At 41.9% G+C, this 21,845-nt stretch overlaps 1 protein-coding gene across 1 annotated transcript in view; it reads left to right on the forward strand.

Moving 5' to 3' along the window:
- Nucleotides 1-21,845, forward strand: part of USP46 (ubiquitin specific peptidase 46) — a 61,849-nt gene that overhangs the window by 20,077 nt on the left and 19,927 nt on the right. Inside the window, exons 2-4 of the mRNA XM_065914218.1 lie at nt 5,985-6,065; nt 8,487-8,700; nt 10,225-10,454. Coding sequence (XP_065770290.1) covers nt 5,985-6,065; nt 8,487-8,700; nt 10,225-10,454 — 525 coding nt within the window. The remainder of the gene's footprint in view (nt 1-5,984; nt 6,066-8,486; nt 8,701-10,224; nt 10,455-21,845) is intronic.

Genomic DNA, 21,845 nt, shown 5'->3' on the forward strand with positions numbered 1-21,845 from the left:
CTCCTCCTCATGAGGACCCTTGATGACACTGGGCCCACTCAGACCATCCAGGGTAATCCCCTCATTTCAAGCTTCTTAAATCAGTGATATCTGCAAAGTCTCTCTTGCCACATCAGTTAACATATTCACCAGTTCTGCGGACTAGGGTGTGGGCATCCTGATTTGGTCCACACAATAAGGTACCATTATTTTGTCAATCACAGAGACTCCCTGAGTCTAGGGGTGGCTGGTGAGGAATTCCCTGAGAAGGATGTTAGGGTACAGCTGGGTGGAGAAGCAGGGGAAGAGCATTCAGGTGATGGATGGGAGGGAACTTGAGGATTTGAGGAACAGGACAAAGGCTGTCCTAGTGGGCCAAGTGTATGAGAGAATGTGTGGCGGGGGGTGACCCTGGAGACAGCGCTGGAAGTTACTGGAGAATGTCAAAGCAGATGTGTATTTTATTTTTAAAAGCTTTAAAAAATAATTTTATTTATTTATTTTTGGCTGTGCTGGGCCATCGTTGCTTTTCTCTCGTTGCGGAGCGCGGGCTTCTTCTTGCGGTGGCCTCTCGTTGCGAAGCGCGGGCTTCTCGTTGTGGTGGCCTCTCGTTGCGGAGCGCGGGCTTCTCGTTGCGGAGCACGGGCTCGGGTGCGCTGGCTTCAGGAGTGGCATGCGCATTCGGTAGTGGCGGCTGCCAGGCTCTAGAGCACAGACTCAGTAGTTGTTGCACGTGAGATTATTGGGTTTGGGGATCTCACCAGACCATGGGTTCTTTACCGGTGAGCCACCAGGGAAGCCCCAGATTTCTATTTAAAAAGAACAGTTTCGTTGCCATGTTGACGGTGGGGTTAAGGTCAGCAAGGTGGGTGTTGGATGCCATTTAGGAGGCTGTTTAAATTCAGATGAGAAATGGGGTGGCTTGGCCTCACTGGGGGCTGGAGGTTAAAGAGAAGCCAGTGAACTTGAGCGATTTAAGGAGAGGGTATCAGTTAATACACTGTGATGAATGAGTGGGGATCGGGATGTTGGACCTGGCCCTGAGGTTTGTAGAAGGAACTGGAATGAAGGTGGCATTGTCATGGACGAAGTGGGGAAACACCAGGAAAAGAGTGGATTTGGGGGGAAGGAGAAATGAAAACTAGGACTTGGGGTAGAATGATTTTGAGGGTCTGTGAGACAAGCAAGTGGAAATGTGTATTCATCCTACCTGAATGAGCTCAGAAGTGAACTTTCAGCGATCAAGGTGGTGAAGAATTTGAGGTGTTTGGCACATAGCTGCTGATTAAGCCTGGTTATAATCTTGACCCTCCACAGAGAGGGAGGGAGGGAGACCTCAGACAGTGGCTGGGGAAAGCTAGCAGCTGTGTGCGCCGTCCAGAGTTGACCGTGTGTGGAGTGCATCAGGCTGTTTTGAGGAGAGATGGCGAGGTGAGAAAACAGAGACAGGTCTCAACACGTATTATGGAAAACTTCAAACACAGTGTATTAATTTCCTCTTGCTGCTGTAACAAGTTACCATGACCTTAAGTGGCTTAAACAGCACAAATTTATTATCTTATAGCCTCGAGGTCAGAAGTCTGAGCTGGGTTTCCCTGAGCTGAAATGAAGGCAGTACAGTGCTGTGTTCTTCCTGGCGGCTCGAGTGGAAACTGCTTCCTCGCCTTTTAAGCTTCTAGAGGCTGCTTGGTTCTCTGGCTCCTGGCCCCTTCCTCCGCCTACAAAGTCAGCAGAGGCATGACACACATCATGTCGCTTTCATCGGTTGTCCTGCTCTGTCTCCCACTTTTAAGGATACTTGTGATTATGTAGTACCCAACTGGATGGTCCAGGACAACCCCCCTATTTTTGGTCAGCTGATTAGCAAATCAATCCTTCTGCAATCTAAATTTCCCTATGCCATGTAATGTGATGTCATCACAAGTTCTGGGAGTGAGGACATGGGCATCTTTGGGAGACCATCACCCTGCCCGTAATATATGTAAAAGTATAAACAGGATGGTCTAATAAGCCCCACGTACCCATGCTCAGCTTCAACAGCAGAGTTTTATCCCCACCCCCCACCTCCCACTTCTCCCCATTGGATTATTTGAAACAACTCTTAGAAATCATCTGATTCATTTGTAAATGTTTCAGAATAGACAGTTGTTTAAAGTAGTTTAGCTGTGAAAAGAAGGTGAGAAAGGATGGGGACTGGGGAGATAGATGTGGGAAGAAGATGTGTGTATGTATTTTCACATGTGAGACATGTAGGCATGCTCAGTTCAGCAGGGCAGGATCTAATAGTGCAGGAGCAATTGACCTTGGACAAGAGCGAGATCTCCATCATTGACAGGGAGGCATGTAGGTTTGAAGATTTCGGAGTGTGTAATTAGGAAAGTTCCTCTCTGCTGGTTTTATTTTGTTATTTTTGCTGTTGAGTGGGAGGCCAGTGAGAGGAGCAAAGGAGCGTAAGAGTTTTGAGGAGCTTGGAGAAGGCTGGAAATAGTCACTGTGGAGTGGAGAATGAGCGTGTTAGAGAAACGCTATTGGAATGTAGGCATGTTGAGAGTTGGCCTGAATTTGGTGAGTTCAGTTGAGTGCAGTCAGCTTGGGGTGTGACTTCTCCCCTCTAATGTTGCTCATTTGTCCGGGTTCAGAGAAGGTGGATAGTTTGGTCCCCTCTGGGTTGACTTTTTGCCAAGTAGTGTAAGCAAAGGATGGTTATGGGGGTGTTTATGAGAGCCATTGAAATCATGATCCATGGACTCTAAGCTGGATGAGAAAGGAGAGGAGTGAGTGGTTCCGGCGAGTCTCTGTGTGGCTGTAATGGGATGAGCCGGCAGGCAGAGCCCAGCCTGCCTGGGTTTAGGGTGGTGACCAGATCCAGGCTGTGTCTTTGGGAGTGGGTAGCTGGAGTGGAGTGGAATAAAAGGCAACTGCAAAAGAGGATGCCAACACTGAGAGAGCAGGTGTGGGAAGGTGCTTTCATGTGGATCCCAAAACCACCTAGCATGATGGCAGGAGACGGGGTGTCAAGGTAGGTCGCTGGGGGATGGGGTTTAGGCAAGATGAGGAGAAAGGAAGGGGTTTGTACAGTGCTGGGAGGCATGGGCTGCAGAGGGCAGATTTTAAAAAATTATGTATTTATTTCCACAGGCTTTCACTAGTTGCAGCGAGCAGTTGGCTGCTCGCGAGTTTAGTGCATGGACTTCTCATTGCAGTGGCTTCTCTTGTCGCAGAGTGTGGGTTCTGGGACCTGCGGGCTTCAGTAGTTGTGGCACATGGGCTCCAGGGTGCACGGACTCAGTAGTTGCAGCACAGGCTTGGTTGCTCCATGGCACGTGGGATCTTCCTAGATCAGAGATTGAACTCATGTCCCCTCCATTGGCAGGCAGATTCTTAGCCAGCGGGCCACCAGGGAAGCCTGAGGGTAGCTGTTCTGACAAAAGGGTGACCTTGCAGTGATCTGGAAGCAGCCCAGGGTATCAGATCTCCCTCCTGAGCCTTCCAGACCTCCTGCGAGAGGATGAGCAGGCCTGACCTGCGGCGTGGCCAGGAAGTGTGGGTCTCGGGTTTCATGAAGACCCTGTTAGCTCCCTTCCCTCTTCCTGAGCTGTGCTGTGGGTGCCCCCTCCCCCGCTGCCCCTTGTCCAGGGTGTCCTCTCAAGCACCACCACGACCCCCCGCCCCAGTCACTGTGGTCAGCCTGAGTCACAACCAGCACTGCCCCCCACCCTCACCAGCTCCCTCTTCAGTGGGAAGGTGTTAAGATAGATAGAAAAAAGCAGACTCCATTCAAGAATTCCCAAATAGCAGAAGTCATGGGTTGAGTAAATGGCTGCCTCATAAAGAAAGATTTAGTGAGATCTGTCTCCATGTGCCCTGCTTTTATATCTGACACTCCTCCGGGGCACTAAGCCACATGTCCTAACGTTGCTTCAGAAATGGCCGCGGGTGTATTTAATGCACATTGTTTACATCGATTTATGATCAAGATGTAGCTTTATTGGAAAATATTAGTGATTTTTTTTTTCAATTCCATGAAATCCTGCTTTAATGAAGTATTATTTTAAGAATTGAGCCTATATATGGAGTCACATCATTGTGAAGGCAATGAACTGCTCCCTACCCCCCAGCCGGACCCCTCACCATTAAAAGGTAGTGAAACTGTTGTGCACACAAATGGCCACTGAATGTTAAGTCTCCGGTGATGGGTAAGGGACTTAGATTGGTGGAGCAGTATAACGGACAAGTGGGAACAAAGGATATTATGATAAGAGGATGGAATGTACTATTTCTGCTGAGGTTCTGTTTGCTCAGAATTGAGTTGTTATGCATTTATTGCTTGCTTGTTGACACATGACCATCTTGACAGGTTCTTAGCCTGCCTTTTGGCCATTTCTTTCTGTGATAGGAGATTCTAATTATACGAATCCAGAATAAGTAGCAGCAGCAGATTTATTTTTTATAAAGCCTAAGAGTCTCTTTTTAAAATGCCTGTCTCCCAGATCTTTGAGAGTCTGTGAGCTGTAGGTCTTCTGTGATAGCCCGAGGATTTGAGGAGCATAGAATGATGTAGAGCTGTAGGTAACCGTGGGGCCTGGTCCTCCCCACCCCCAGATTACTCACCTGGTTGGACTGAACTTTGGTCACTTTTCCTAATCCCAGTATCCAGGCCTTGGGGGAAAATGATCATCAGTGAGGTATTGCCAGGCCTCAGGGCTTAGTAGGGCTCAGGAAATGGTTTTATTCAGTAGGATTATTCTGCGTAGTATTTGGTTAAGACTTTGAAATCCCAAGTCTGACTCCAGGGTTCAAGTCTAAGCTCTGCCACTTATTGACTGTGGTTCTTGGACAGATTCTCAACCATTCAACCCCTTAAGTTCCTAACTTTTAAATGGGGATTATAATAGTAAGTACTTACCTGATGCTGAAGCTCCAATACATTGGCCACCTGATGTGAAGAGCTGACTCATTGGATCCTGGGAAGACCTGATGCTGGGAAAGACTGAAGGCAGGAGGAGAAGCGGGCGGCAGAGGATGAGATGGTTGGAGAGCATCACTGACTCAATGGACATGAGTTTGAGCCAACTGCAGGAGGTAGTGAAGGAGCCTTGTATGCAGTCTATGGAGTTGCAAAGAGTTGGACACGACTGAGCGACTGAACAACAATTTACCAAATAGGAGTGTTGTGAGAATAAATAGTGCAGTTCCTGGCACACAGTGGGAGTATCCAGTAACTTATTATCCTCATGTTGGAGTGTTGAACTTGAGTATGCATGGCTTACGATTTGATACACTTGAGAACAGTTAGGTTTTAAATTCTGTCTCCATTATTTATATGTCCTTGGACATGTTGCTTTCTCAGTAAGCCCTTCCCAGCCCACCCTGTTTAAAGCTGCAGCTCTCCGTCCTTCGCTCCTCCCCACCCCGTGCCTGCCCTCCTCCCCGCTCCCTGGAGCCCCTGCCCTCGTTTCCGGCTTTGCTTTTCTCCACGGCACTCATCGCATTCTGATGTGCTGTCCATTGTACTTGCTTTTTCTTTCAGACTGTCTTTGTCCACTGTTCTGTTGTCAGAGCCTAGAATAGTGCCTGGCATGTGGTGGGTGCACAGTAGATAAATCTTTATCAGACACACACCATTGACTTTGAAATTGGTGGTACAATTCTATACACCACTGAGTAGTGTAAAAGCTACTCCAGGAATCTGAGCTTAGAACATTTTATTTGGAAGTTCTGAGTGGTAGGCTTGGTATCTGTCCTAAACCTCCTTTCCTAATGGAAGGTCATTGAAACTAGGTAGAACAGGTTTGAGAGACGATGAAGTTGGGTGAGGAGAGGAACAGGCTGACCTCATAACCTTGTCTACGGTTTACTTCCGATACCTGTTTTCAGCGTGACCACCTCCAGACTCCGTGGCCACTAGGGGAAATGTTGGTCTCAATAGCGGGCTCTCTCAAGTAGCCTTTTGCTTTCTTGTCTGTTTTACACGCATCAGAACTTTTGCTGTTTTTCTCTTTTAGGGCACCAATGCCTCTGCTCTGGAAAAAGACATTGGTCCAGAGCAGTTTCCGATCAATGAACACTACTTCGGATTGGTCAACGTAAGTATTTTGAAACGTACTGTTTTAGTCAGGTGTTTTAGCATTCTTGAAGCAATGTCACTGCGATTTTCATCATTACCAAGTTTTAAATAATCGTTCATACTCCTTGGTTACCATAGGTGGCAAATACCCGAGTGGGGGATATTTAGTCCGGTTTTTGGAAGCATGAGTTGCCCCAGAAGAGGAGGTTTAATTAGTGCATTATTAGGTCAGATTCTCATTTTTCCCCCGTGCCTTAAAGGATTTCCTTTGCACGCTAACCTTCAGAGCGATGTTATCAGCCTTTGTAGCAAGACCTGCTTTTGTGGTCCTACCATCTGAGTGGGCTCGTCAGCTCAGCCAGAGTGTTGAAAGGGTTACCAGCTCAGCACCAGTGGGTGCTTCACAGCATAATTTGGTATTTGAAGCATCAGTGGGAAGTGGGGGGAGACTGGGCCAGTTTATCTCTAAATCCCTTGGCCTCATTTCACTTGTGCTCAGCAACGGTCCCCTTGTATACAGCCAGACTTGTCAGGCTGTGTGTCCTGGATAAGTTCATGATGGCCAGGTAGTAAGGCAACACTACCCTCCACCCTCATGAGCTTTCTTCTCTAGCTGATCCTTTCGCTCTGGGGTGGAGGATTTAAATAACATCAGCGGTTCCCTCAAAAGCACCAGGCTTTCTGGAACAACTGCTCTGAGCATGGTCTGTCAGAACTCAGGTGTCATAGGTCATAATTTCTACTGGGAATGTTCTGAGTGAATGCCGCTTGTGGAATAACAGAGTGGACATTGTCTCTGAAGTAGTACAGACCTAATCCAAGGTCTGCCTGTGCTGTTCCCCAGCTGTGTGATCTTGGGCCAGTCACTTCCCCTCTCTGAGCTTCCATTTCGCCCTCTGTGAAATGGATCACAGCGGTTTCTACCCTTTGGCTTATAGTGAAGGATCCATGAGAGCTCCTACTGAAGGTCCTGACATGAGGCCGAGGCACACAGTGACACTCGGTACACGTTAGTTCCTTTTCTTTCCCAGGAGTTGTTCACTGGTCCAGAGACCAAGTGTTACTAAAGGGTGTCTGGCTAAAGGTGAGGCACTGAGTAAAGAAAAGAATGGAAGGAGAAGGCTAAAGTACTGGAATATAGGGCACTGTGTTGATGGAATACTGACATAATTTTAATGCAACTTTTTAGGCATTGTGCAAAGACCTCTTGCTTAAGCTCTATGAGGGTAGTTATTCAAGTTGCGGGAATTCTGCCTTGGCCAGGGAAAAGACAGATGCAGACTATGGAGGAATAAAGAACTAAAGCCATCTCCTAGTCTGTGGAAGCATTGTAAGTTCTAAACCTGTTAATAGTTTTATACATGTTCACTTCAAATGGTAGTTCATGAAAGTTACAGCTTCTCTTTAAAAAGGGGTTTGTCTCATCACATAATTGTGTCAAAGTAGATTAAAATGTATAAAAATAGGAAGTGTTCTATCTTAGCATATGAAGAAATGTCACGTTAAGGATGGCCATGCATCTGCCTCACTCTTGGGCAGATGAAACACAGCCAACAACCAGGCTTGAGAAGATGTTTGTGTTCTATTTTAATCTTACACAGCATTTTCTAATCTGCTATTAATCTTCTAATTGCCTTAGATGGTTTTCCTCTTTATTTTAGCACGTATGAGAAATTCTAAAATGAACGTCTCAGCTATGTGTTCTCCCGCAGAATTGGTTATCCAGTCAGTTGAAAACCAGTGAGATGATGACTTTTTGCCTCTTTAAATCATAACCGTGGCTTTTGAGAAGTGCAAAATGTTACTCTGTGGGTCCTACTGTGATGGCGGGATATCAGGACCTATGTGGTATTGTGTTGAGACAGTGGCTATTTCAGCAGAAACAAGATTGCTATGGAGAAAGTGAGGCAATTGGTCTGAAGCCTGTGGAGGAGTGCCAGACCCTTGAAAGAGAGAAACTTAAAACAAGTCCCCACTCGGTTAAGGCTGTTTCAGCTGAGCAAGTGGTTCCTAGTAGCTGGATTTCTTTCTGATTGGGTTTTTATTTTCCCTGTCATAGGAGATTTGATATGTTGCAATGTGACAGCTTTTGTGTCGCCAGCTGCTTTTTTATGTCTCCATATCATGTTGATTTTTTTTTCTTCTTCACCATCTCTTTTAAGCACCAGAAAGTCTCATTAGATTTTTAAAAACCAAGGCTGAGTGCTCCTTATCATTTTATAGAGACTTTTTATAGCCTAACGAGCTCGCCAGCTTGTGTATACTAGCATTCATTTCCCTGGTGATCAGATGGTCACTGGTGTTCTGTGTGGCTTACTGGTCTACCACGGCACGCAGATCATGACACGGTATCTGGGCCAGTTCACACAAGGGCAGCCCCTCCCTCTCCTCGCTGGTCCAGAGAACCCTGATTTAAATTGCCCTTCTTGTCCTTTGGCAGTTCGGAAACACATGCTACTGTAACTCCGTTCTTCAGGCCCTGTACTTCTGCCGGCCGTTCCGGGAGAATGTGCTGGCATACAAGGCCCAGCAAAAAAAGAAAGAGAACTTGTTGACATGCCTGGCAGATCTTTTCCACAGCATCGCCACGCAGAAGAAGAAGGTCGGCGTGATCCCACCAAAGAAGTTCATTTCAAGGCTGAGAAAAGAAAATGGTGAGTAGCATGGAGACGAATGTGTTTCAGATAAGGAGAATCAACAGGTCTGTGTAACCTCAAAATGAATCCCTTTTTTTTTTTTTTATGGGAAAATAGTATGGCCAATTACTCAAATATCTGTTTTTAAATAAAAGATATTTCTTCTTTTCCACCCAGTATATAAAGCAAAATTGGATAAAAAAAAAAATACTTAAAAATTCTGATTGGAACTTCCTTAGTGGTTCAGTGGTTAATACTCCACACTGCCAATGCAGGGGGTGTGGGTTCAATCTCTGGTCAGGGAATTAAGATCCCACATGCCACATGGCCAAAAAAAAAAAAATTTATCATTTCAAAATGGAATGATCTTTTTATTTGCTCCACATTCGGAGGACTTTTTTCTGGGTAGAATCATTATAAGAGTAAAAATTGCCCAAGGCAGGACACTGACTGGAATAAATAGGTTGATGTAGTAATTGAATAAAATAGTACTGTCTTATAAACTTGTCATAAGTGATTAAACTAAATGCACATTATCTAATTAGAGCCTATGCTGTTTTAAAAATACCTCTGATTTTTATATGTCTAAAAGAGTTGAAGGATATCATATTGATATTTTTCTATAATAAAAATGTCCTGCTGTCACTTGATTTTCTTCCTTTTTTTTTTTCCTGTATCTGGTTTTTTTGGGGAGACGTGGTGGTAGAGACGAGGTTATTCCAGAAGTTTTGCATGGGTAAATTTATGACTATAGAAGTATTTGATATGGCAACTCGTGTTTAGCCTAGATTTCAGCCGTGTTGCAACAGACTTGCACAGTTAATAAGATGTTTGTTTTATAAAGTCTCATTTAACTTGATTGCTGTCTTTTGAAGTTGTAGTTTATACAGACCAGAATAAAAATAATCTGAGAAGGAAGCAGAGCCCTCCCAAGTCTCCCCTGTGAACATGATTAATAATGAAGTTTCACAGCTGCATTTATCTCTTGATTGTTTGTCCTTATGGCAGGGAGCAGCAACCGGGCTGCTGGAATCTTCTGTATCTGGTTTCAGAATGCTATCAGATAGATACATTCTCGTGTATATCTCTCATCTCCCTTATGTGTTTCATTTAAGCTGCTTCCAGGCTGGTCCAGAGTTTAACATGGTCTTTGGGAAGAGACCCCGTCACTCTGGATAGATTACAAAGTGAATAATTGATCATTGGTGGTCATATTATATTAAATATTGATATTTTATCAGGGAGCTCAAGTATTTCCTGTTCTTTTCTTTTTTTGTAGAGCAAATACAAATGTTGGTAGCCATATATATATGATGACTTTACAGAGGGAGATTGGGAAAATTTAGTTCTCGGTGGTGAAAAGTAGAAGTGAACAAAAAAATATTTTTAAAAACTTATCCATTGAAGTTGCAAGATAGAGGTGAATATATCCCATACATGTCAACTCTTTCGATATAAAAATTGAAAGGTGGTTTGTAAAATTAAGCATTTCCTTTGCTTTTCAAGAGCCAGAGAGTGAAATAACAACCCTCTCCTTTCCAGATCTCTTTGATAACTACATGCAGCAGGACGCCCACGAATTTTTAAATTACTTGCTAAACACTATTGCGGACATCCTGCAGGAAGAGAAGAAACAGGAGAAACAAAATGGGAAGTTAAAAAATGGCAACATGAATGAACCCGCGGAGAATAATAAACCAGAACTCACCTGGGTCCATGAGATTTTTCAGGGAACGCTCACCAATGAAACTCGATGCTTGAACTGTGAAACTGTAAGCGTCACGAGGGCGTTCATGGAACTTGCTTGTGCATATTTGTGCGTGAGCTGTGTTGCGCGTGAGTGCAGTGTGACATCATAGCACCTAGCAGTTGTCTTCCTTGTATATAGACTGCTCTGTTTATATGTGTGAGCCTCAGATGCAAACTTTGGAAGCTTGTCTCCATCTAAGATGCTCAGCCGGTGGAAGTAGAGTGATGAGGGAAAAATCTCAAAAACTTAGATCGCTATGCAGCATGGGCTAATTTGAGGGTCTAAAGGTTGAACTATTGAATTGGACCTCTGCCAGTTATCTTGAAAAGATTTGGGCCACGAGGAAGTCATGTGTGACTTAGAACAGACGATTTCCTCAGCATAAAAGGAATCAGCTATGCTGTGGTGAACTTGAACTCAGAAGACAGGCCTAAATTCTGATCCTCCAGCAGTTAGCTGGGTGTCTGGGATAAATCTCTGACAGCGCTGTTGCAGGGCCTGGAGTCTGGCACATGGTGGGCACTTAGTGTTGAATTTGAAGATGTTTTCTGAAGGGTGATTCAGGAGGTCACGTTGGCTTTGTATGTTTGATTTAACTCTGTGAGTGGCCTCATGATGTGGTATATAAAGCCCAACTCTAGGGCCAGGCTGTCAGCTTTGGAGCTGTGGGACCTGATGCAGATTATCCAGCCTCTCTGACCTCACTCTCCTCATCTGTAAACTGGAGGTGATGAGACTGCTTATCTCCTAGGGTTGCTGGTTGTTGGTTTAGGTGCTAAGTCGTGTCCAACTCTTGTGACCCCATGAACTGTAGCCCACTAGGCTCCTACGTCCATACGATTTTCCAGGCAAGAATACTAGAGGAGGTTGCCATTTCCTTTTCCAGGGGATCGTCCCAACCCTGGAATCGAACCTAGATCTCCTGCACTGCAGGCAGATTGTCTACCGACTGAGCTACCAGGGAAGCCCCAGATTAAACGAGTTAACTCTTGGAAAGCACTTAAAAACTATGCCTGGCACATACCAGCCAAGTATGCAGTAAAAATCAGCTTTTATTATTTATTATTTTAACTGCTAACAATATAGAGAGTATGGGCTCATTTGGGGTCTCAAAGTTTAACACTATGAAAAATTCTGAAGGATTGTGCATTTCTAGGGGAGAGAATGACTTTCAGCAGATTCTGCAAGGGGATAGGACCCAGAAATAGTTAAGAAATGTGAACTTAAGCAGGAGGCTTTTTCTTTTTTGGCAGTCTTCTATCTTTTAAAACAAGTTTTGAAGCATTCTGATAGGTTCATTGTAGAAATAATTAGAAAACATAGCTAAGCAAAAAGAGACTAAAAGTTACCAGTAATCTCCACTAGAGATGATAAATTTGTAACTTTTTCTAAAAATTGTGATCATGTTAGCCCAGAGATAACCACTTAAACATTTTAACATTTTGAAATATATCCTGCCAAAACATTTTCTACACATATTGATCTATCTAGAGATCTCTTCTCCCTCCCTTTTTCCTTCTGTTTCTTTATATTTTATATTCCATTAAAATTCAGTGGGATATAGAAGTAGAATGTGTAATAAATTCATATGTGTGTTACTTGGGGTCAATGATTGTTAGCACACTGACGCGTCTTGATCATCTTTCCTGTCATATCCCCCTTCACTGAACCAGTCTGTTTTTAAGGACCTCCCAGGTAACATCATTTCTCATTTCTTCATTACTTTGCTATAAATCTCTGAAAGATAATAAAAGGTAAGAAAAAAAAATTTTTTTAAAAACATTAGTACAATACCATTATCACACCCAAAAATGATTCCTTTAGATCATTATTCACTCAGTGTTCAAGTTTCTCTATGTCTTTTTTTCTTTTTTAAACAGCTAGTTAATTCAAATCTGGATCCAAACATGATCCATACATCGTCCATATTTTCTTTGGGAGAGTTTGTATACATTTTGAATGTTTGGTAGAACTCAGAACTTACCTTTACATCCTTAAAACATACAGTTCAGTTTGCCTTGTTTCTGATCTCTATATGAATGAAATCATACAATATGTGTTCTTTTGCATCCTATTTTTTTTCCTCACCCTTGTGAGATTTATTTGTGTTGTTACATGATGCTTTAGTTTGTTCATTCTCATTGTCCTATGTCAGTATTTATACAACTCTATTAATTTTTATGATACAAGCTATTTACTTGAGATTTATTTCTTAATATTTGCTTTCTATTGAATTAATTATTGCCTGAAAATATCACAATTCATGAATCCATTTTACTGCTGACGGATATTTAGTTGTTTTCAATTTGGGGCAACTATGAGCAATGAACATTCTAACATATAATCTAGTATACATAAATTTAGTTTATTTAGGATATATGCACAGAAGTAAATTTGTTGGGGCATTACGTGTGTTTATCATTAAACTCATTTGAAAATATCAAATTCCCACCTGGTGTATAAGTATTCTCATTTCTCCACATTCTTGTCTATATCCACTATTCTTAGATACCTTCACTTTGGTAATATAGTGGCTGTATAGACAAGTATCCTTTTATTCAATAAATACCTTTTTTTCTTTTTCACATGTACTAAGTAAAGATATAGACACTGAGGATGCAGTGAGACCTTTGCCTTTCTGGAAGTTTGAGCATGAATGATAGACGTAGCAAAACTAATAATGAGTTTTGTAATTATGATTGCAAAATTCTGTGAAGGAGGACAGAGTGTTCTCTGAGCTTTGATACAGGAATCAGAACAATGGGTCATCACATCTCTTCCTTTAGTCAGGTAACCTTCCCCAGATTATACTGCTGGCCTAATCCTTTTGGTTATCTTTGAAATGAACACAGTTACTAAATCTATCTTGTGATTCTCTGCATGGATTTTCAGAAAGGCTCAGATAGGCTCAGTCACATTTGTAATTTCTTTTTTTGTCTAAGAACAAGTCAGTTAATCCCAACAAATACAAAGGTTGCACCCCCAGACAACTGTATTGCAGAAGCTGTTACTGAGCCTGTTAGTTCATGGAGGGTTACTGTGGATCAGAAGCCTGTGCCCAAAGATTCCTCCAAAACTTTTGTATCATACCATAGTGTTTATTTCAGTGGGATTCCAATCATTCCAACCATTTATACTTCATTTGCGGAAAACAAAGAGACTGTGTCTTTGTGGAGGATGGTGCACATTGAAAATCCTGAATCTTTTTCCCCCACCACAATTTTATTTTTTAATTTATTATTTAAATGGAGGATAATTGCTTTGCAGTGTTGGTTTCTGCCCTACAACAATGTGAATCAGTCATAATTATATATATCTCCCCTCCTTCTTGAGCCTCCCATCCCTCTCCCATCCCACCCCTCTACATCATAGAGCGCCAGACTGGGCTTCCTGTGTTATATAGTAATGATTAGATTTGTGGCAAGAGTTGTTTTTTTCCCCCTCTGGAGTTACTTGGATAATCACCTCCATTTTCTTAGAGACCTTAACTGGTTGGGATCCTAGGAGTCACCTAATCCTTTCTCGCCCTGTGCCCAAGTCCCTCCAGTGACGCCCTAGCCAGTTGGTCACCAGCATCTGCTGGATTCTGTCCAGCATAGGGAACCCAATCTCTCCCGGCGACACCTTCCATTTTTAGAAAGCTCTGATTGTTAGAAAGCCATCTACTTTCTAAGAAAATACATAGTCTGCAGGCTTTTTCATTGTTGTTATTGTAGAATGTTGAGAACTTAGCGTAAAAGAAGGCCTTAAGTTTTCCTTCACAGGGTGAGAAATACAGGGCTGCATTTGAGTACTGACCTCTGCCCAGGGCAAGCAGCCCTTTCAGAGTGCTTCCGGCAGGATTGCCAGGGCCATTAGTGAGTGCTCACGGTGGATTAAACTGCACTGGATCTGGGGCAGCTAATTGGCCCCTGGGGGAGCCTCGCTGTTTGGGCGGCCTCAGCTGGTAGTTCCTCCAATTGTGCAAAAACCTTTTGTGCCAGTCTTCATGCTTTCAGACAACAATGATTTTTGTCTTTTTCTGGGTCTCACCCTTTGTAAGTGTTGCCTGGGATTGCAGTGCAAATGTCAAGGGAAAAGTTTATGGAGAACAGCCGGTTTTCATTCTGCAGTAGAACTGGGGAGACGATTTTAAGGGGCTCATCCTGTGCCGCATTTTCCAGATGACCTTGACCAAGGTACTCTAGAGTTCAGGCATGGGAGTTTCCGGTCTAGCCTCAGCGCTCCCTTGGTTATCCTCTGCTTGGATCACAAGATTTGCTGTACCCGTTGGAGCTTAATTTTGTTGTTGTTAATTTTCTCCCCTTTCTGTTTAATCCGAGTTTTTGCTTTGCAAGTTTGTGGTTTTCATAGCTTCTCAGTGGCTTTAACGCATTTATATCTGTTGCTAGAGCCAAAAGTTTGTCTGAAGAGCTGCTTTATTAAGTACCAATTGTAGGCTCTTTCTTGCTTTGTCTGCCAAGGTTAAAATGGATTCAGTAGAGCTTCTGAGCCCTGTACAGAGGAGCAGTGGGGGGTGGGCATGTGGTCGCTGAGTAATGGTTCTGAGTTCCTGGGATTCAGGGGGGCTGTCATTGCCACTTTTCCTGAGCCCACCTTCTTGGCGTCGCCTCTGAGCCAGTTTTCAGTTCCTGGCCGAACAGCATGGAGCCGCCACCTGGCCCCCTTTACTGCTAAGCCCAGCGAAGGCTGCTGGGAATTTAGAAGCACTTTTGAGTAGGATTTTAATTACTCAGGAACTTAGCAAAGCTCGTGATTTTTTATGTATGCCCTGTATATTAATTTGTCCTATTAATTTGTATTTAAAAAGAAGAGCAAGTAGGATCTCTTCCAGCCTTTTAAAATCAGTTTCTGAGGAAGTCCATGCCCAGAATGAGGAGGGAAGAAAGGAGGATAAGATGTAGCCTGTACCTACTGAGAGCACTGGAGTCTTAGCGATATATATGTTTCCTTGGAGACAAGCTGTGTTTTCCCTTAGACCAGAATGAGATTCTTCTGTGTGGGAAGAAAACGGTTTTATTTTCTGGCAGTTTCCTGGGAAGAGAGAAAAGGGGGAAATTGCTTGATCACTCCCTGCTTTTGACTGTGTCAGTCTGAGACAGGGAGAGGGAGAGAGGAAAATCCACGTGGAAGAGTTAGTGCCGTTTTGATGTCCCTGACCTGGGTAACCCACCTGAGCAGCACGTGCTCACTCTTAATTCTGGAGCAGTTTGCACTGGGAATTGAGAAAGTTACTTTCTCCAGTCCTTTAATTAGATTTGTACCTTTCTTCCCTCTCCCTAGAATAATTAAGTAGAGGAAAAGATTTGCATTTAACGAGAGACAGTGTTTCTTTGTTTTTATCCCCCTTTAAGTACAAGAACTTTAGTAAAACTATCTAAATTATGTTTGAATTTCAGTTGGCTAGAATCCTTTTATTATCTCTCAAAGAAAGGCCATTTTGAGTTTTTAAAAAGTTTTACTGATTAAAAATAATACCCATGAATTATGTTTTTAAAAATCAGGCACAAGAATGTTATAACAATAAATCATCCATAATTCTGCCACCCAGATGCCACTGTTGGCATTTAGATATCTTTTCATTTGTTCAGCCTTTTGTTCAGTTATATATTCATTTATTTAGTGAATATTAATATTAATCTATTAAATAATGGAAATTATTTTATGTACTAGAGATATAGCAGTTAAAGCAAACAGAAAAGACAGTCCCTGCTCTTTTATTTACTAACATACACATTTAAAGCTATACTTATTCCTTTTAGCACTGGTTACTTTTTCCTTTTAGCATGCAACCAATGCTGGTTGCGTCTCTCAAATCCGGATATGTTTTCTTTGTCACTGGCTCAAAATATTTTCTAATTTCTCTTGTGTCTTTTTTTCCTTTTACTCATGTATTACTTAGAAGTATGTTGTTTACTTTTCAAACACTTGGTGTTTTCCCAGGTTTCTTAATGTTTTCCAATTTCATTCTGTTTTGGTTAAGGAATATATTCGGTATGATTTCAGTCTTTTAAAATCTATTGTAACATGTTTTGGATCCTGACACAATGTCTGTCTTGGTAAATGTACTTGAGAACAGGGTGTCTCAACCGTAGAACTGTTAGCCGTCGGGATCCGGTCTTCCTTGGTTGTGGGGTACTGCTCTGAGCATGGTTGACTGCGTCCCTGGCTTCCGCCTACTGGTGCCGGTAGCACCCCCAAAGATGTGGCAGCAAAGATGTCACTCAGCTCAGTTCAGTTCAGTCGCTTCGGAAAAAGATGTCTCTAGACATGGCCAAATATTCCCCGAAAGGCAAAATTTCCCTTGTTAAGAACCATTGAGTCGAAAATGATTTGTATTTTGTAGTGGTTGGGTATAATACTCTCTAATCATCAGTAGGTCATGATGATTGGTAGAGTTATTCAGATTGTCTGTGTTTTTCTTAACTCCCTCCCTCCCCCCGCCAACCCTGGTTTTATGTAATTTGTTGAGAAAGGACTGTTAAAATATCTAACCATAATGTAGGATTGTCTTATTTCTCCCTCTAATCCTGTCAGTTCTTGCTTCATGAATTTTTTTTACTTTTTAAAAACAAATTTGTTGAGGTACAGTTTATGTACCATAAAATTTATCTATTCAGTGCAAAAAAGATGTGTATATATATATTTTTTTTTTTGGTGACTTGCTGGATTGTGCAACTATAACCATAATCCAGTTTTAAAACATTTCTATCACACCAATAAGATCCTTTGTATTGAGCAGCATCAAGAATGGGAATGTAATATCTTGTGGGATTATATCAACTTCTGTCTTTAGATATTTACCTTTTTTGAATACTTCATTTAGTTAGACTCATATAAATGTGTCTTTGTTGTCTGACTTATTTCACTTACGTAACATTTTTGTAGTTCGTCTGTCTTTTTTTTTTTTTCTTGGTGAAGTGTTCCAGCTTCATATATTTTTAAGACTTTGCTACAAGGAACTAGGGCTTCCCTAGTAGCTCAGCTGGTAAAGAACCCGCCTGCAATGCAGGAGACCCCGGTTTATTGCTGGGTCAGGAAGATCCCCTGGAGAAGGGATAAGCTACCCACTCCAGAATTCTTAGGCTTCCCTGGTGGCCCAGCTGGTAAAGAATCTGCAATGTGGGAGACCTGGGTTCGACTCCTGAGTTGGGAAGATTCCCTGGAGAAGGGAAAGGCTACCCACTCCAGTATTCTGGCCTGGAGAATTCCAAGGAGTGTATAGTTCTTGGGGTAGCAAAGACTCGGACCCGACTGAGCGACTTTCACTTTCACTTTCACACTTCTAAGAAGGACTTCCGTATTTTTAATTATGTTTTTCTAGTAAATTGACCCAATTATTAGGAAATAGCTTTTTTACTTATAATTTTGTCTAAAACTTATTTTCTTATATTAAATAGCCCACTATATATGCATGTTAACTCTTTATGTAGTATATCTTTTCTACCCGTTTATTTTTAGCTTATCTGTTTCTTTATTTTTAAAGTATAGCTCTTGTGGACAGTATATAACTGGTCTTGCTTTTAAAATAAAAGTCCAACTTAAAACTTTCACTTGAAAAAAGTGTTTAATTTTTAACATGGTTGGGTTTGATGCTCCATTTAATTATTTTCTATTTTTCCTCCTGAGCTCTATTCCTCCTCCTATGATTTTTTTTTCTTTCCCCTTTTTGGATTATTTGTGCATGTGTATATATGTATTATACTTAATAATTCCATTTTAATTTTTCTCTTAGTGTATCTTTGGAGAGTATAGTATACTTTTCACAGTCCACTTAAAATTATTAGGTTGGTGCAAATGTAATTGCAGTTTGGGGCCATGAATTTTAAGTAATTATAACTAGGCTCAAACATGTTTTTATTAATCAAAATAGGAGCCATTACAATCAACACATTTTTGCCAATGAGAAATAAGTTTCTTTATTCCTTTAGCATAAAAGTCCGTGCTTTGGGATTTGATGAACTCTTGGAAAGCATTTTCTGCCTCCTGCTGGTTGTGGAAGTGTTTTCCCTTCAAAGGTTGTGGAGATGCTTGAAGAAGTGGTAGTCGATTGGCAAGAAGTCAGCTGAATGTGGCGGGTGAGGCACGCCTCTGTAGCCCAGTCCGTTCAACTTTCGGCGTGTCGGTTGTGCGATGTGCAGTCGGGCGTTGTCGTGGGGCAGTCGGGCCCTTCCTGCTGACCAGTGCTGGCTGCAGGTGCCGCAGTGGTCGGTGAATCTCCTCGATTTGCTGAGCACACTTCTCAGGTGTGATGGTTCACTGGGATTCAGAGAGCTATAGTGGACCAGTCAGCAGACCACCAAACAGTGGCCACGACTTTTTTTGGTGCAGGCTTGGCTTTGGGAATGCTCTGGAGCTTCTCCTCAGTCCAACCAGTTATTGTATAAAATCCTCTTTTCGTCCAGTGTCAACAATCCAATCAAGAAATGGTTCGTTGTAGTTGCGTAGAATAAGAAAAGATGACACTTGAAAACGACAATTTTTTTTGATTTGCAGTCATCTCATTCTCATGAGGCATCCAGGGCTTCCCTGGTGGCTGAGATGGTAAAGAATCAGCTGCAGTGCAGGAAACCCAGGTTCGATCCGTGGGTCACGAAGATCCCCTGGAGGAGGGAATGGCAACCCACTCCACTGTTCTTGCCTGGAGAATCCCATGGACAGAGGAGCCTGGCAGGCTACAATCCATGGGGTCACAGAGAGTCAGGTATGACTGAGTGACTAACAACATGAAACATTCATTTATCAAGCTTATTCACCTTTCCAGTTTGCTTCAAATGCAGAACAGCCGTAGAATTGATCAACGCTGAGTTCTTTGGCCACTTCTGTAATTATAAGAGGATCAGCTTCGATGATGTCTCAGTTTGTCATTGTCAACTCCCAATGATTGGTCACTGCACTGCTTGTCTTCAAGGCTCTTGTCTCCTTTGCAAAACTTCTTGACCCACCACTGCACTGTTCGCCCCTTAGCTGTTCCATGTTGATGTTGGAAGTTAATCTCTGCTGCTTTATGCCCCATTTTGAACTCAAATAAGAAAATCACTTGAATTTGCTTTTTGTCTAATGTCATTTCCATTGTCTAAAATAAATATAAAATGAAGAGCAAGTGATTTATTTATTATGATTTGTTAATCATTAGCAAAAGACAAAGTGAGAAATGTGTTTTAAAATGATGTATAACATAACCACATTTATTTAAAATGTATTCCAATATCAGATGGCAAATATCAACATTGCAAAACCACAATTACTTTTGCACCAACCTAATACTAATGTTACATTTCACATAAAACATAGTTAACTCATAACTGTGTAGGTGCCTATTCCTTCCACCGTAACCTTCCTTGTCTTTTATGCTGTAATTATATGTATTACATGTACACATATTATAATCCCCACAAGACAAATCACAATTCCCATTTTTGATGCTTTTCATTTTTTCTTGAGAATCTGGATTTCCATCTGGTAACTTTTCCTTTTGGTTTAAAGAATTTCCTTTAACCTTTCTTGTGGTGCAGTTCTGTTAATAATGAATTCTGTTCATTTTTTTGTCTTCCTTCTTGAAGGATATATTAATCAGATACAGGAATTCTGTTCTGATAGTTTTTCCTTTAGCACACTAAAGAAGTTCAGTGTCTTCTGGCCCTTGAATTTTTGATGAGAGACCAGCTTCTAGTGAAATCATTCTCTGATAATGTGTCATTTTTTGAAGGAAAAAAAAATTGTTTATTGTGGGATCTCTGTTCCCCAACCAGGATTTGAACCCGGGCCACAGTCATGAAAGCCCGGAATTCCTATCACTAGATCACTAGAATTCCAATCACTAGATCATCCTTAGAACTCCCTGTAATGCGTCATTTCTCTCTGCATGTCTTTAAGATTTGCTTTTTCACCTTTGGCTTTCAACAGTTTGACCTTGACTGGCCTTCTTTGTATTTATCCTGCTTGATTCTTATTGAGTATCTTCAATCTATAAATGTATGCCTCTCACTGAATTTAGGGAATATTCAGCCATTATTTTTCAAATAGTTTTTCTGCCCTATTCTCTCTCCTCCCCTTCTGGGGCTCCCGTTAGTTTATGATATTTTCTAACAGGTTGATTGACTATCTATTAATGTTTATTTCAATCTTTTTTCTTCCTTTATTCTTCTCATTGGATAATTTCCATTGTTCTATCTTCAAATCCACTGATCTCTCTCCAGATCTCTGTTAAGTCCGACAGTGTATTAATTTTTTAGTTCTGGAATTTCCATTTGATTCTTTTTTTGTTTCTATTTCTCTGCTGTCTTATGTTTTGGTTCACTGTGAATATATTATATTTCACTTTATTGAAGATAGTTCCAATAGCTTCTTTAGAATCCTTGTTTCTTGAAACTTCCAACATCTGGGGCATCCCAGGATTGGTCTCAGTTATTTCCTTTTATTTAAGGATATCTTCCATTTTCCTGATTCTTCACATATTGTAAGTTTGGATCGTATCTAGGACACTGAGAATGCTAAGTTGGAGAGTCTCTGGGTTCTGCTGTTTTTATCCAGGGAGTTGCTTTAGTTTCAGCAGGTAGCTGTGTTGGCTGGACTCAAGCTGCAGACTGTTCGCAGGCGGCAGCCTGCCCCTTGGGCCAGCCCTCTTGTCTCCAGCCATGCCGCTGTGAATGTGCTCTGCGTGAGCCTGGCTCGGGGCTCAGCCAGAGGTGCAGGCAGATGGAGTTGGGAATACCTCCCCAGATTTTTTCCCTTCCCAGTGGACACGGTTTCCCAGGTTGGTTTTTCTGACTCCTAAACCAGAAAGATTGTATTTTCCCCCCATGAATCCTCAGCTAAAGGCTGTGAAACCATGAATTAATTCTTTGCAGCTCTTCCTCCTCCAAGTGTGCTCCGCCCATCTGCCTGTCTTCGTTTCTTCTCCATTGCTTTATCTGAGTTTGTAGTGTTCTGGAGGAGTGCTAGAAGACAGGATCTTAGTCATCACTGAAGCCAGGCTTTCAAACTTTCATTTTAGTAAGGGGAAAACTGACGATAAATGAATAAAAATAAAAAGTATATACAGACATACCTTGGAGGTATTACGAGTTTGGTTCCAGACCACTGCAGTTATTTTACAATATTACAAAGAGGCAAGTCACACAAATGTTTTGGTTTCCCAGTGCATGTGAAAGTTATTTTTACACTCTATTGTAGTCTTTTACGTGTACAATAGCATTGCATCTAAAAAATGTATATACCTTAATTAAAAAACACTTAAATCTAAAAAATGTTAATCATCATTTGAACCTTCAGTAAGCCATAGTAGTAACGTCAAAGATCACTGATTTCAGATCACCATAAGACATTATAATAATGAAAAAAATTTTAATGTTGCAAAAATTACCAGAGTGTGACACAGAGACAGGAAGTGAGCAAGTGCTGTTGCCAGTAG

The sequence above is a fragment of the Muntiacus reevesi genome, chromosome 22 (genome assembly GCF_963930625.1).
Source record: "Muntiacus reevesi chromosome 22, mMunRee1.1, whole genome shotgun sequence".
NCBI lineage: Eukaryota > Metazoa > Chordata > Mammalia > Artiodactyla > Cervidae > Muntiacus > Muntiacus reevesi.